The sequence below is a fragment of the Typha angustifolia genome, chromosome 8 (genome assembly GCF_048772165.1).
Source record: "Typha angustifolia cultivar Huaian chromosome 8, ASM4877216v1, whole genome shotgun sequence".
NCBI lineage: Eukaryota > Viridiplantae > Streptophyta > Magnoliopsida > Poales > Typhaceae > Typha > Typha angustifolia.
In genome coordinates this window covers 17352332-17367274 of record NC_133246.1, presented here as the reverse complement: position 1 = coordinate 17367274, position 14943 = coordinate 17352332, and the positions used below count along the sequence as shown (strand labels likewise).

The window sequence follows — 14943 nt, the reverse complement described above, 5'->3', positions numbered from 1 at the left end:
GGAAAAAAAAAATAAAAGGTAGGTGAACTGGTCCAAAGTAGGATCTTTTGGTAGTTGGAACTTGGAGTTCATACTAGTAGTCCTCCAAGATGATATCTTTTTGGTCGCTTGAGGCTCAAAAAAGCAGCACTTGACAAGGATCATTTTAGTGCTCGATTTTCAAAGGTTTTTTTTTTTTTTTTTTGGCCGTAAGGTATTGATGATCGGATTAAATTATATCTATCCGTCAAACGATAATGAGAGACTTATAATATTAGTTCAAATATATATTCTCATACAAACTGCTATATTGGGCCACACGGATACAGTGGTCGTAGATTTGGGCCTACTTGGATAGGCCCCCAAACAAACCCCAACTGGGCCCATTTGCATCTTTATATGAACAATAAAATCAAAGCCTTTCAATGGGATCCAAACTGAAGTATATCCGATTCAGTCGATAAATAACGACGAATAGCTAGGGGTGAAAACTGATCGTATAACTCATATCTGAATCCATATTTTTAGTCCGGATATGGATTCGGATACGGATATTTAACAGATAGTAAAATTTAAAACTATATCCTAACTAAACGGATACGGATAATTTTCGGATAAAAGATCGAATCTTAAACGGATATTGATTGAATTTAAAATAATTATAATATTTTATTTAGATATAATTAACACAAAATTTTTAAGAGTTTTACAATAAATAATTTTTTTTGTATGTCAAATATATAAAATTAGATAAATTAATCTCCATAAATAATATATAAAGTATTATTAGTAACAATATTAATATTTACTATTTAAATAAGCAAACTAAAAACTGTAAATTATTTAAAAAAATATGCGGATAAATGGATATCCGATATCCGTATCCGAATCCGAAAAATGTATCCAACCCGTATCCGAATTTTTTTCAAAAATTCTATCCGTAGATTCGGATAGAAATTTTTTATCCGAATCCGATCCGAGTCGGGTCGGAGTTAATCCAACCCGTTTTCACCCCTACGAATAGCTGATGCATGATCGGATGGAATAAATAAATTCTGAAAAATATAAGATGTGATTTATAAAATTTCTAATTTTTTTTAATGAATAATCTTATATTCTAACAAACACGTAATTTCTCTTCTAGTTGGACTTCACAATATAAGAATATTATTAGCATATGCTTCCTGATCGCGTAATTATGCAGTAGTATACAAAAAGAAGACTGTTTCAGATGTCTTCTTTAAACCAGCAACATATATAATAGTTTCCTGCATCAGTAGCTATATTAATTTAGATCTATTGCAATAATTAATCAATACTGATTGAATGATAAAATAGGGAGAGGACTTAATTTGGTCGAATAATTCGCTTCCAGATGCCGATCTTTTTGGTTGCTGTCCACGAATAAATTACTATTAACTTCACAAATTAGACTGTAATTTAGATATAATAATGACCTTGTGAATGATGTGTACCCACCCAAATATTGTTTACTAACACTCTTAATTTATTTTACAGGAGGAGACCGAAAATAGGAGCTTGCTATTTGCTGAGGAGTTTAACAGGAAGAATATGCTAAAAGAATCCTCAAAAGACGAGAAAATTTGAACTCCAAGGAGAAAATTTAAGCACCAACTCCACCACACGTCAATGCGTCACCAAAGTCAACACACTCTGTCGGACAAATCCGCTGCTCTTGGTCGCGCAGGCAGAATAAGGGAAGGAATTTATCCGCGACGCTGTTCCAATTGTCCTTCTTTCTCTTGTTACGGAGCGAAGGGAAAATAACGAGGGAGAAGAGCTCGGGGCAGGTGAAATGGAAGTCCTCAATCCATCTCCGCCACCCAGCCCGGCGATTGACCGTTACGGAGGCGGCGCGTCGCCGGAGGCTGGGCTCCGGTGGTTGGTAGGCCGGGGGACCTCTGGTGGATCTCCGGCGGAGGGGAGGATATACGTGGCGGTCGGGAGGTCGGCGGAGAAGACCCTAGGGTTGCTCCGATGGGCTTTTCGGAGGTTCCGGTGCACGGAGATCGGGTTGATCCATGTCCATCAGCCCTCGCCTTTGATCCCTACCCTATGTGAGTTTTTTTTTTTCTTCTTCAAAACTTCGAGTTTGGTCTAATTTAGGGCTTAAAATCCAACCTTTAGTAGATTCGCGCAGAGTTCTGTTCTAGTCTTGGTTAATTATGGATCTATTAGTTGAATTATCTTATGTCGCTTCGTATTTCCTGTGACTAGTATTCAAACAATATGTTTGAATAAGTCGTTGCTGCTTTCTTATTACAGATAATATAGCTCTATGCGATCTTGTCATAATTTAGTGGCTCTTCGACTTTACGATTTTAATTTTCCCCTCGATTTCTTTGTTTTTGGTTAATTTTTTAGATTGTGTCTGTGGCGCCTTCTTGGTTTCTGGAATTTTTGGCCTTTCCATATTGAAGCAATTAATAGTTTATTACTGGACCTGTATAGGCCAAGACCATCCATGCTTTCTATGTTCTTTTTCTTGCCTCAATTATTTTTTTTCCTCTTTTTCTTCTGCGGAAATCTGCCTCCTATTCTTTTATAGCTCGCACTTTCTTTTCAGTGCAATCATACTTGTTGAGTAATGATACATTGTATAATTTTCAGTAGGAAAAATACCTGCAAATCAAGCGAATGAAGAACTAGTTTCCAATCATCGAAGAACGGAGAAGGAAACAACAAAGAAAATCCTACTGAGTTACCTAAAATACTGTTGTAAGGCTCAGGTGCTTCTCTATTTGAATTCTTTTTCATTCCACAATATTCATCTAATATTGTATATCTGGTGCACTGTATTTTCATTCTTTAACTTAGTATAGATTTTATTATTACACAATTTTTTGTTTTGGTTTTTCTTTAACCCTTGGTTAACATAATGGTCATTTTAGACCTATTAATAGAGCCACTCGTAATGGCTATGCAGGTGCAAGCAAACATTATTGTGACTGAGACTGACCAAATTCACAATGGAATCATTGATCTGGTGAACCAAAATGGCATTCGGAGGCTTGTTATGGGATCAACACCAGATAAGTAAGTTCTTTTTAATGACATATAGAGCTGCAATTAACAATAAGAATGCATTCAAATAGGCTGATATTAACAATTGAAGAAAGCATGTGGAATAGATAATGACCATAGTCTCCATTAAGAGCTAGCTAATGCCAATTATTTGGGGTTGGCTAGCTTTTGTGGTATCAACCAGCATCTTTTTATAATTTTTCTCTTTATACCAATTTTCCTCTTTAATAGTAGTGAATATTTATCAAATGCAGTTGCTTCAATTTGAAAGGAAGCTTCAGCAAGGTATCTTATATGATAAGAAATGCTCCTCCCTTCTGTGAGATATGGTTTATCAGCAAAGGCAGACATATATGGACCCGGGAAGCTAGTGCAGGCATAGACTCTGTATATAGTCCAGATGACACTATACTCAGAAAGAGACTTCGAATCACTTCATCATCTAATCACAATGCTGAGTCCATGGTCAATCGTGAATGCATCACAGATGATACTTCATCCTCCACAGACCCACAGGGAAGTAGAAGCACTGACCACACTGAATCCAGTAACACCGAAGTGATTGCCTCAGCAACGGATACCAGTTATATGTATGTTACTAGCTTATCCAATTTAGAAGATCCAATGTCTTCAGCCAGCACCACATCATGGCCCATGTCACCTACTGACATGCGGTTCTCATCAGAAGCAATCTCCGAGGTACATATAAAGATGATCTCTTCAGCTTGTTTTGTGGCCTTCTCCAGAAATAATTATATCTGATTAAATATTTGAGCATCTCAACAGGAAATTGTGTACGAATATCTTGAAGGAGTAGCACTGGATGCTGAAAGATCGAAGACAGCAGCTTTCACAGAGCTAGTGAAGCGCAAAGAAATAGAGTCAGAAGTAGCCGAAGCCTTTCACAAGGTTAGAATGGACCTCAGTTTCCACATGTACACCAACCAGTATTCCATTCAAATCATGTGCAACACATTACTCTTCAGCAGTAAAACATTGTAAAATAGCATCCATGTAACTGTGGACACTGCCAGTAGCCATCTAATTTGTATACTAACGGTTAAATAGCCCATGCTTTAAGTTCTCCTTTTCAATCAAAACTTGCAAGTTCTCGCTGTTATAGACACTATAGATATTGTTGTGAACTAGTATATTTATAACCTGGAAAACTGCCTATGTCCTTTCTTCTTTTGCGGACTCTCTCATCAACTTATTCAATTCTTTATTGCTTTGAATAGGTTGAAGCTTCTCAGTCTGCTCACGCAAGTGAAGCTAAAATTAGGAAAGCACTTGAAGATCTCTTGGCAACCACCAAGATGCAGCATGAGGGACTTGTGAAGCAAAGAGATGAAGCCATGAGGGAGTTGAACAATGCCAAGAAAACATTAGCTATCCTAGACTCCCGTGCCCAAGAAGTGGCTCTTGACAGGGATGAAGCTGCTGCAGAGTTGGAGGCTGTCCAGACCTCTATACAGATTCTGAGGCTTCAAAGACAGAACATACAGCAGCAGGAAGATGAAACTAGCCAATTTGACCAGTGGAAATGTAGAAGCCATGCCAGACGTCAAAACTGCAACCTGCTTGGTTTAGGCAGTGATTCAATTAATTTTACAGAGTTCACATTGTCAGATCTACAAACTGCTACATGTGATTTCTCAGAGAGCTTCAAATTAGGGCAAGGAGGCTATGGATGTGTCTATAAAGGAGAAATGATGAACAGAAGTGTAGCCATAAAAAAGTTGCACCCGCATAATATTCGAGGCTTGAAGGAGTTTCAACAAGAGGTATAAACGTTCACACATGTCATACATTTAGGCTGTTGCACTTGTGTTATTGGTTCTGTCTGTTTCATAAGCACATGATCACATGCTTTTGCTGCGAATGTTATGTTATTAACTTAACTTTTGGCTAACCAGGCCCTCTCTAATGAATCACTTTGTGTAACATGTTGGAACGTACCTTTTTTTTTTTTTTTTCGAAAGAAGGTCTGTAGACTGATGTTGGAACATACTGAAAAGTTCTATTACTGTACTGGTCCATGAGATAATCCTATATCTGGATACTTCTGTTTGCTTTTCTTATGGATGAAGCCACACTTATTTATTATATTCTCACAGGTTTATGTCCTGAGCAAATTAAGGCATCCTCATCTGCTGACTTTTATTGGTGCTTGCCCAGAAGCCTTGTCTCTTGTGTGCGAGTACTTGCCAAATGGGACCCTCCAGGATCGGCTCTTCAATAGAGCCAACACTCCATTGACTTGGAAGGTTCGCACGCGTATTATTGCAGAAATCTCAAGTGCCCTTCTGTTCTTGCACTCTTCAAAACCTGAAAAGATCATTCATGGTGACCTGAAACCTGAGAATGTCTTTCTCGATTCCAATTTCAACTGCAAGATTGGTGATTTTGGGATTTGCCGGCTAGTACCAGATAGTACAGTTGATACAGTGGATTACCCCTTGTTTCGTCGTAATACAGAGCCGAAGGGGTCTTTTTCCTATGCTGACCCTGAGTACCAGAGGACTGAATTGCGGACTACAAAGTCTGACGTGTACTCCTTTGGGATCATTGTTCTCCAGCTGCTCACTGGAAAGCCTCCTCTAGGCTTAGTGAATGAAGTTCGCAGGTCTATGGTCTCTGGCAAACTGTCGTTAGTTTTGGATCCTAGTGCTGGGGAATGGCCCAGTGATGTGGCCAAAAGGCTTGCAGAGTTTGGCTTGCAGTGCAGTGAGTTAAATTGCCGTGATCGTCCAGATCTGACACCTGAGATTGTGAGAGAATTGGAACAGCTACATCTGATGAAGGAAAGACCAGTTCCCCCGTTCTTCCTGTGCCCAATACTTCAGGCAAGTGAAACCTCATCTATTTCAATTTCAAAAGTTCTTGGTCATCTGTTTATCTTACAGGATCAGTAAATGACATGTAAGCCTTCAATCATACAATCTAGGTCCATATTTGCTTACTTTCAAATGTTACAAACTGCAGGAAATCATGCATGATCCACAGGTAGCAGCAGATGGATTCACTTACGAAGGAAGAGCCCTGAAGGGATGGTTTGAGAACGGGAGGGAGACCTCTCCTATGACTAATTTGAGACTAGAACACCTGAATCTTACTCCCAACCATGCTCTCCGCTTTGCTATTCAGGATTGGCTTTGTCAATCTTGAGGATTGGATACTAAAGAATGTTTACTTTTTATATGCATGCCCATGTTTGTAGTAATAATTTTGAGTAAATCCTGTATAAGTTATGTCAAACTAGATGTAGTTATGTATATTTGATGATCGATGTACAGCGTTAATTATTTTAATGCAGCTATAGAATTTGCATCACAAAAGACCTGACTATCTATCTTTATATGCATTTAATTGTGGCTTATATTTTTCTATTTATGATCCTATCTACAAGGGCATTTAATTTTCAATTTGGGAGTTTATTCAGCGGCTGTCGATCTCAACAAGACAATGGTTTACTACGGTTATATTTAAAAGTAATGATATAGGAGACAAGGGCTAATTGAAAACTATATGAGCATAACAAACAAGCCTAAATGTGGTTATTTGTATTCTAATCATTGGGATTTCTTTACCTAGAGAGAGATCGAACTACCTTCCAAGTTCCAAGTTCCAAGTTCCATTATATATATATATATATATATATATATATATATATATATATATTTGCAAACGGGCCGCAGTAGGCCGACCTTTTCGGTTTTATTAAAGCCCACATGCCCATTTGCAAACGTCTTCTTGTACTTCGCTTCTCGACTCTCGAATTGTTCTTTAGGAGATGGGGAGGAGAGCCGTCGCAGTGGTGGTGAGTCTATGGGTTATTCCCATCTCCATCTTGGTCAATAGGATCGTTCCCGATCCATATATGGTAAACTTAAAGATCTCTCCTCTCTTCTTGTTTTCTTGCATACTTTTTGATGCACACTAGATGTTCGCCCTTATGCCTCTTAGTCTTTTGCATCTTATTTTGGTGGGCAGGATGAGATATTCCACATCCCTCAGGCGCAGCACTACTGCCGAGGGGACTTCGGATCTTGGGATCCCATGATCACTACTCCTCCTGGCTTGTAAGTCTCACAATTCTGAATAAAAGCTAAACCATCTGCGCATTAGATGCGTGTATTGCTTGTAGGATTGTTAAGAAAAGCGATTGCCTTTTTCGTTGATCTCATCGTAGATGCCGCATTTGATAACTTAGAGAAGAGGATTGACATTTTATTTTATATTCATTTTTCAGTCTTTCTTTCAATTCTCTTGAGTGGGGATTGCATAACTTGGGCAAAATTCTTCCCTGTGATGTTCACGGATATACCCTTGATGTTTGGGCATGTAGTTGGTTATTCTTTGAGTTTATATATTGATCATTCATGTGATCGGAAGATGGCAGTGCTTTTTACTATTTTGTGCTAATGGATTGACAGCAACTGTTGCTTAGAATTTTGTTTATTTCAAAATTGTGCAGGTACTTTGTTTCACTTGCCTATGTTGCTTCTTTGTTTCCAGGCATGTGGTTGACCAAGGCAGCGCAATCCTTATCTGATCTTTGTTGCACTGCAATCCTTCGATCTATAAATGCTGTTGTAATGATCATCTGCAGCATTTTTATTCATGATCTAATTATCCATTTGAGACCAACTCTTGGCGAAAGGAAGGCAACTGCATATGCTATTTTAATAGCACTATACCCTGTTCACTGGTTCTTCACTTTTCTGTATTATACAGATGTAGCATCACTAACTGCAGTCCTTGCAATGTACTTGGCTAGTCTAAAGAAGCAATATTGGCTCAGTGCAATGGTAAGCTTAAATGGTAGACTATCTCTTCTGACAACATTTATCTTACTTTTGTTGCATTACCAGTTTAAGTAGCTCTACAAAATCCCAAAGAAAATCTGGATTCTAAATATCCTCATTTTCATTCTGCAGCTTGGTGCTTTGGCAATACTTTTCCGGCAGACCAATGTCGTATGGATGGTGTTTGTTGCTGCTAATGGGGCTATTGTGTATGTGGAAGACTTCTATAGAAGAGATTGCAGTTCACAGGAGAACCGCAATATATTACATGAGGAAAATAATGCAATGACTGAAAAAAGCAATTCTTCACATGCTTATGGTTTGAGAAGAAGGCAAATCAGTAGATCTGTAAACACCAATAAACTACATGCTTCTGAATCCAGTGAATCTTGTCTATATAATTCCTCAGGTTTTTTATCTTTTGCATCAGACTGCTGTATTTACATCCAGATGTAGTATTGCCTTTTCAAAAGCTTTCGTATCCTTTACATTTAGCAAGAATAATGATAGTAGTCCTAACCATGTTGATCTTTGAAATGTTTTCTAATGCAGGTTGTTTATTTTATTATTTTCCATTGTATATTACAATGCATTTTATAAATTGGCTTTCTTATCTGATTCATGGAGAACTAGCACGTTGTGGCCTTCTGCAATTGAAATTCATCCAAAATACATGATTTTTAATGACAAAGAAGATAGAAATTGTATATGCTGGTTAAGATGATATGTCTGCATGTTTCTTTTACTTGTCAGATATGATTGAAAATAGTAAGATTAAATAATTCAGAAAAGACATGATGTCATTATGGTGGTTGAAGCTTCCAGATGCTTTCTTGAATTCTGTTCACTTCTCAATGGATCACTACAGAATTGCACCTTAGGCAGCCCTATATGTACTAAATCAACTTTAATCTACACTATTAGGTGAAACTTTTGATGCTTGTTATGATATTATGTAACTTTTTGGTTAAAGCGCTCAGTGCTGCATCTGATAATATCATGTTGCAGGTTTTGTTGATGAGATACTTGATGTGACCTTCAAGTTATGGTCGTTGAAGTGGAAAGTTTTGATGGTCTTTGCACCATTTGCTATGGTTCTAGTGTCTTTTGTGACTTTTATCATCTGGAATGGGAGTATAGTCCTTGGTACTAGTTTTTGTATGCTTATTTCTTTAATTAGCAAGATACGTGAGACTCAAGTGGAATCTGATATAGCTTTATGAAATTCTGAAGGTGCAAAGGAAGCTCATGTGGTGTCCCCCCACTTTGCACAGATTTTGTATTTTGGTCTGGTTTCAGCTTCAGCCCTCGCTCCTCTGCATTTTACTACTAGCCAAATTGCAAAATTGTGCCAGTTGTTTAGAAATAATAAAATTGTTGGTTCTTTTCTAGTATTGACAGCTCTTAGCACAAGCTCTGTAGCAGTTCATTGGTTCAGGTTAGACTTTTCTTTCTGAGAACCTACTAATTTGTACCTCAACTTTCTTCAATTTGCAGAATATAACTGATTAAAATCTTGATTGCCTTTATTCTTTGAAGTTTCCTCAGTTATACAGTCTTTCTGTATATATATTAATGTAGTCATTGTAACAAGTGCTTACATATGAAAATCTTATGGTTAAAATGTAGTGGTACTTAAGTACTGAATAATGTCAAGAAAAGAGAATTGGAAACATGGAATGACAGGAATTATGGTCTTCAATTGTGATACTCTTAACATTAAATACTTCCGTGTTGCTAGCTCATAAACCTTCTATGCCTTAAGTAATATAAGCCTAATCTGTCAATGATTTATTTTAAGACAATTTTATTGCTCTCCTGATTTCTTTCTGACATGCTTCAACAAGTTCAGTTTGTCATTGCAGCATTGCTCATCCATATCTTCTTGCTGACAATCGCCATTACCCCTTCTATATCTGGCGGAAAGTCATCCAAGCTCATTGGATAATGAAATACCTTTTAATTCCGATTTACGTATACTCATGGTTTTCCATCATTAATGTTTTAGGTTAGTAATATGAAGCTCTTGGTTAATGCTGTCATTGACAGCTTATTACTGTTTTATACTTTGGTTATTCTCATTCAACTTATAACATTTTTGGTCAGCGGCAAGAGCTACCTGATCTACTTGGTTAGTTCCATTCAACTTGATATGCTACTTCATCATCTTGCAGGAGAAGTGCAGAAAAGGATCTGGGTTTTGTTGTTTGGTTTATCTGTTGCTCTAGTACTCGTCCCTGCTCCACTGATCGAGTTCAGATATTTCACTATACCATTTGTTTTATTAACCCTGCATTCCCCAATCATTGGCAATAGTAAGTTGCTTGTCATGGTATCTGTTTATGTCGTTGTAGATATCTTCACCCTGGCCATGTTTTTGTTTCGGCCATTCCATTGGGAACATGAGATTGGGACACAGAGGTTTATGTGGTAGTATTACAGCACATGCAAAAGCTCCAGTGCCTTTCACCATGATATCCTGCCAGAAGCCAACGGACTGCCATATCCTTGTATAGTGATGTAGGACAACAGTTGCATATTACATTGCAAACAGTAGAAGATATTTATGCTGACAATTTCACTTAATGATCCATGTTTAAGAGTTTGTTCTCTGATTCTTCTCGTTGCCTTACTGTAATTTTCTCATTATTATACTGAGAGATGACAATAGATACTATGCTTGTTTAGCAAACAAAGTAGACAATGTACACCAAGTTAAACGTGCTAATTTGCTGGTATGTTTGCTTAATTGCACACATCTGTTCGAAGTTGGAACTGTATCTGCCTACAAAATGTACATTTCCCTTCTTTCGTATTTGTGGTTATTTCCCTATAGAGAGCACCTCATACGTTCCTTTGTTTGGCTGATGGCTTTCCCATATCAATTATCCCAAGAGGATCTATACTTTTAACATGGAGGAGATACTCTCATGTCGTTCATCTGAGCCCATGTCCGTCGCCAAGCTTGACCGAATTTGGGAAGGTAAGCAGACAAATATTAGAAATGCAAGGAAATTAGGATAAAGAAACTAAGATGATCGTTTGTGTAGTACTAAAGGGGCTATTGGCTGAGCCACCTTGTAGAATGGCATTGAGATTCACCGCCCTCGGCTGCGACACCTTCTCGCTCAACTAGGAGACCAGAATCCGGTGCTAAGGAGCATATCCTGAGTACTTCCAACAACTGGCGGAAAAGAGTAATGCATACAGCTTAGGAGTTGTGATTGCAGAGCTATTAACAGGGCAGAAGCCAATGTCTCAAGAGAGACGTCAAGAGGAGCAGAACCTATCTGTAAATTTCCTTGTGCACTCGAGGGAGAACAGGCTGTTTGAAATACTGGAACCTCGAGTTCGGAACGAGGGAAGCAGACAGCAAGGCAAGAGGTGGCAGTGGAGCTCAAGAGGCCGGGAAGGCAAGGGAGCCACCTATGGGTGGAAGAGGAGGATTGAGAAGCTCCGAGAGGAGAAAGAACGATGTACTACACGTCTACACTAGTCCTATCACTGGAGATGAGGAATTGGATCCACATATCATGTCGTCTCTAGAGATGCAGAGATGAGAATAGTTTTGACGGGTGCGAAGAAATCTGTGTAGCAACGGTGTGAACAATCTTAAGCAATAGCCTCAATGTCAGAGAAGATATAAATAAATCTTTTCTTCCTCCTGTTTGGCATTTACGTTCTTCTGCGCAATAATAATGACTTCTAAAACTATCCTAGATGTCACACGTACACTTTATCAAACATATGGAGGGCGTATAAAAATTAGTCCCTTGGCACCCTAAGTATTACAGAAAACAGAAAGCGGCAGTACAAACAATAACAAATGACGATCGGTGCTAGTTTCATCATCATAGGCCTCACATTAGACGGAAATTTCATCATTCAAACAACAGCCTGTAGTGTGAACATCTCAGCCAGTGACGCATACGAGATATTTGGGATGAAAAATCATTGTCATGAAATTTAAGTGACAAATTGGATTAAGGTATAAAGATCTTGCAAACAACAGAGTTTTGCTCAAGCAGAAAACCTTAGCTATGCAAACAAATAAATTTTAAATGTTTAAGCCCACACTCTAAGAAGTTCTGAATAGACTATGGATCTTGAGCATCTGAGGGGCTTTGGCTTCTCAGAAGAATGGAGGTAGTATCACCCAGCGCCGAGGATATCTAGGTCTTCCTTCTTTCCCATCAAATAACTGCAGAAGAGGCATTATAGGTAAGAATCACAGCAAACAGATTATACAGGATTTGCACCTTATGATAATGCATAATGTAAAAATATATATAAAAAAACCCAGCAGTTTCTTTTTTTCTTGTTCCTCTTCTTTGAGAGAGAGAGAGGGGCAATTATTAGTCAGCAGGCATGACGTGACCAACATAGTTATTTACTTTGGGCCAAGAGGGTAGCCTTAAAAGGCTGATGAAAGATCAGTTACAAAAACCATCATGAAAAGCTGTGAGGAAAACACAAAGGTATGTACTTATAGAAAAGTCTACGCTGAGAAGAACTGATTTTAGTGTTTACCTTCTTCAGTCGGCGATGCTTCGCCATTGCCCAGTTAGTCATAATAGATGTTGCCACCACAAGGAATACATATCCTGCTACTGTCTGTGTTGCAATGTTGAAACCAAGCCACTGATAGATCTCTGTTGTGTAGTTTGCACATGTCACTATGTTAAACAAGAACCCGCGAGGAATTTGATACCCACCGTTGCCAGAAGGGCTTCTAAGGTTCCTTAACATGAGATGGCAATAGAAATTCGACACTTGGTTGAGCAATCCAAAGCCAAAACCAATCTTCATTTGCAGATCATTCACAGGAGTATAAAGTGGGTGGTTCACATAGTAAGCAATATAAGCCCCAAAAGTCCAGTAATAAGCACAGTTTCTGAACACATTAGACAAAGGTGAAGTTGCATGGCTGAATCTGTGGACAAAGAATGTCTCCATGATCCGTTTGAAGTAGTGAAAGCACCAGTAGTACATGGCATAAGTCTGGGCTGGATGGATAACACGCTCACCCTCATAACCAAAGTACTTGTAGACTGGAAAGTAGTAAAAGATGGGGTAGATAATTAAAGGGCCCAAGTATTCCCAGAAGAAAAGGGTACTGTACAAAACCTGCACACCCAAATCCTTAAAGACCACAGTCAAACTTGTAGAATTCTTCTCACAATAATCTGACAAATTTTTCTTTGGATCAAGGATGACTGGTTTCCCAGAGGTTCCAGGACGCAAGGGGAGGGTAAGCCGCTGTCTAGAAGGATAAAATTTTTTCGCTGCATAAATATGAAAATTGTCAACGATCAATTACAAGTCCAGGAAACATAATAGAACAGATATATACATACAAACATGTGTTTGTACATATACAAAATATATCCCCATATAGTTATGACCAAAGGATTGGTTGTTGTAAAGAAGTTGCATTTTCTTAACCATAATCCTAAACTCATAACTCAATTGACCTATATAGAAACTTGCCTGATGCCACACTTAAGGTGACTTTATAATGAGATTATCATCAATTGCTAAGTGAAGGGAATGAGTAGTAATAGTAACATCTTGTCAAACGCATCAAGATTTGGTTATGATTTACAAAAAAGATATATTCACTCATAACAATATAATAATGCAAAAGCCCCTAAATTGCAGTTGTCTATGGCCGCATCTCCAACAGATCTATCTCACATACCGGCAGGCATGAACCAGATATGAGATATGTTTACTTGCAAATAGCTAGTCTCTAAGTACAAGTAATGAGAAATATAATTGTTTTAATAGGGAGACCAAGGTTTAGTGATTTAACTTACTAGTCTATGAGCTAAACAATGTCTGGTGGCCTACTTTACTAATCTATGAACTTTTTTCTTCTTGTTTTATGAATCAAGACCTAAAGTTTTAAATTCTTTTTAAAGAACATATGCGTAGCACTTTAATGTTCTGTCATGCAGAAGTGCCTCAAGGTCAATAAAATATAATTTGACAAACAATGCTCGAAAAGTCTAACTGTAAACAGCATTACTTGATCATCCAGTTTAATTCATGAGAAGTAAAATGCAGAAATTGAGAGGTGGACGCAGAATATGAATTTCGCAATCAAATTAGAAGAAACAAATGTCTGGAGTTTCACATGTATTTGACCTGGACCTAACAAGGCCAAATCTGAAATAAATCTGATTTTTCAAAACCAATCAAGGTTAAATCTAGATCTTATACACTTTCACTGACTTTGATACATGATCAGCATGCCACCGATCATTTCATTTTTCTACAGTACAAGAACCTTCCACCCAAAAAAGAGAAAGGAAAACGCACAAAAAGGTAAAATCCGGATCACCAAAGTTTGCAGAGCTAGAGAAGACCAACTTCTAATTTCTAAACTCCACCAATAAATTAGAATGGGGAACTTTTAAAAATAACCTTTTTCCTTTTATTTTAAAAAGGAAAACAATAGAACATAAAAGTTTGCAACCAAAGAACCAATCTTTTCACGACATCACCAAATAAAAACATAATAATAAGGAAGAATACTAAGAAAATTGCAAAGCTACTCATAAAACTTACTCCGGGCATGAATCGCCTCCTGCAAATCTTTCACAGTGGCCTGCAAGCAAATAAAAACAACAAGTTTTCCGTTACAACCAAACACATAGCCAACAATTAGAAAGTAAATCAGACCCAGAGACTGGATCAGAAGAACAAAAGCTAAAGTTTCAAATATAGAAGCAAAGCTAAGAACATACGGAATCCTTGAGCTCGATTCCACCCTTGACGACCTCCCTACCGCTGCGGGAAACCACCGTCACCTTCATCTCACCTCGAAGACCCAACTCAAAACCCAGACAGATCCGAGCTGAAGGAGAAGAGAAGCGGAGATTTATAAAACAAAGAAGAATCTGGAGGAAGGAACAAAGCCTATGTCCGCATTTATTGGGAGAAGTAATTGGGCCCCATACCTGAAGGCGTTGGGCCGCCCCAATCAATTCACGAGCAGAATCTCACAGTTGACGAGGGGGAGTTATTGATGCAGTTGGAGTAGGAGAGCTAACTCTCTACCTCTAGCCAACAACAAATACATGGTTGGATATTTAAAGAGCTCTAG

At 38.1% G+C, this 14943-nt stretch overlaps 3 protein-coding genes across 6 annotated transcripts; 2 read left to right on the top strand and 1 right to left on the bottom strand.

Annotated features, from left to right (window-relative positions):
• Positions 1-1555: 1555 nt before the first annotated feature.
• LOC140765455 (U-box domain-containing protein 33-like) lies at positions 1556-6362 on the top strand. 2 transcript variants are annotated; one of them, XM_073104561.1, is made up of 8 exons: positions 1556-2057; positions 2611-2729; positions 2927-3036; positions 3279-3723; positions 3811-3933; positions 4263-4808; positions 5142-5870; positions 6010-6362. In XM_073104561.1, exons 1-8 carry the CDS (start codon positions 1796-1798, stop codon positions 6190-6192), a joined length of 2517 nt encoding a protein of 838 aa, XP_072960662.1. In that variant the 5' UTR covers positions 1556-1795; the 3' UTR covers positions 6193-6362. The 2 variants fall into 2 exon arrangements, with proteins under 2 accessions (XP_072960662.1, XP_072960663.1); XM_073104562.1 differs by lacking the exon at positions 1556-2057 and having other exon boundaries at positions 2611-2718.
• A 390-nt stretch (positions 6363-6752) lies between these two features.
• LOC140764615 (dol-P-Glc:Glc(2)Man(9)GlcNAc(2)-PP-Dol alpha-1,2-glucosyltransferase) lies at positions 6753-10671 on the top strand. 2 transcript variants are annotated; one of them, XM_073103271.1, is made up of 8 exons: positions 6753-6907; positions 7018-7106; positions 7502-7835; positions 7965-8241; positions 8841-8978; positions 9066-9270; positions 9698-9840; positions 10007-10671. In XM_073103271.1, exons 1-8 carry the CDS (start codon positions 6818-6820, stop codon positions 10264-10266), a joined length of 1536 nt encoding a protein of 511 aa, XP_072959372.1. In that variant the 5' UTR covers positions 6753-6817; the 3' UTR covers positions 10267-10671. The 2 variants fall into 2 exon arrangements, with proteins under 2 accessions (XP_072959372.1, XP_072959373.1); XM_073103272.1 differs by having other exon boundaries at positions 6856-6907; positions 7543-7835; positions 10007-10662.
• A 1074-nt stretch (positions 10672-11745) lies between these two features.
• LOC140764616 (very-long-chain enoyl-CoA reductase-like) lies at positions 11746-14932 on the bottom strand. Of its 2 annotated transcripts, XM_073103274.1 has the most exons (5): positions 14798-14932; positions 14585-14694; positions 14406-14445; positions 12363-13117; positions 11746-12033 (listed from the first exon to the last, which is right to left on the bottom strand). In XM_073103274.1, the coding sequence occupies exons 2-5, from the start codon at positions 14651-14653 to the stop codon at positions 11965-11967; spliced, it is 933 nt and encodes a 310-aa protein (XP_072959375.1). In that variant the 5' UTR covers positions 14654-14694; positions 14798-14932; the 3' UTR covers positions 11746-11964. The 2 variants fall into 2 exon arrangements, with proteins under 2 accessions (XP_072959375.1, XP_072959374.1); XM_073103273.1 differs by lacking the exon at positions 14798-14932 and having other exon boundaries at positions 14585-14737.
• Positions 14933-14943: the final 11 nt, after the last annotated feature.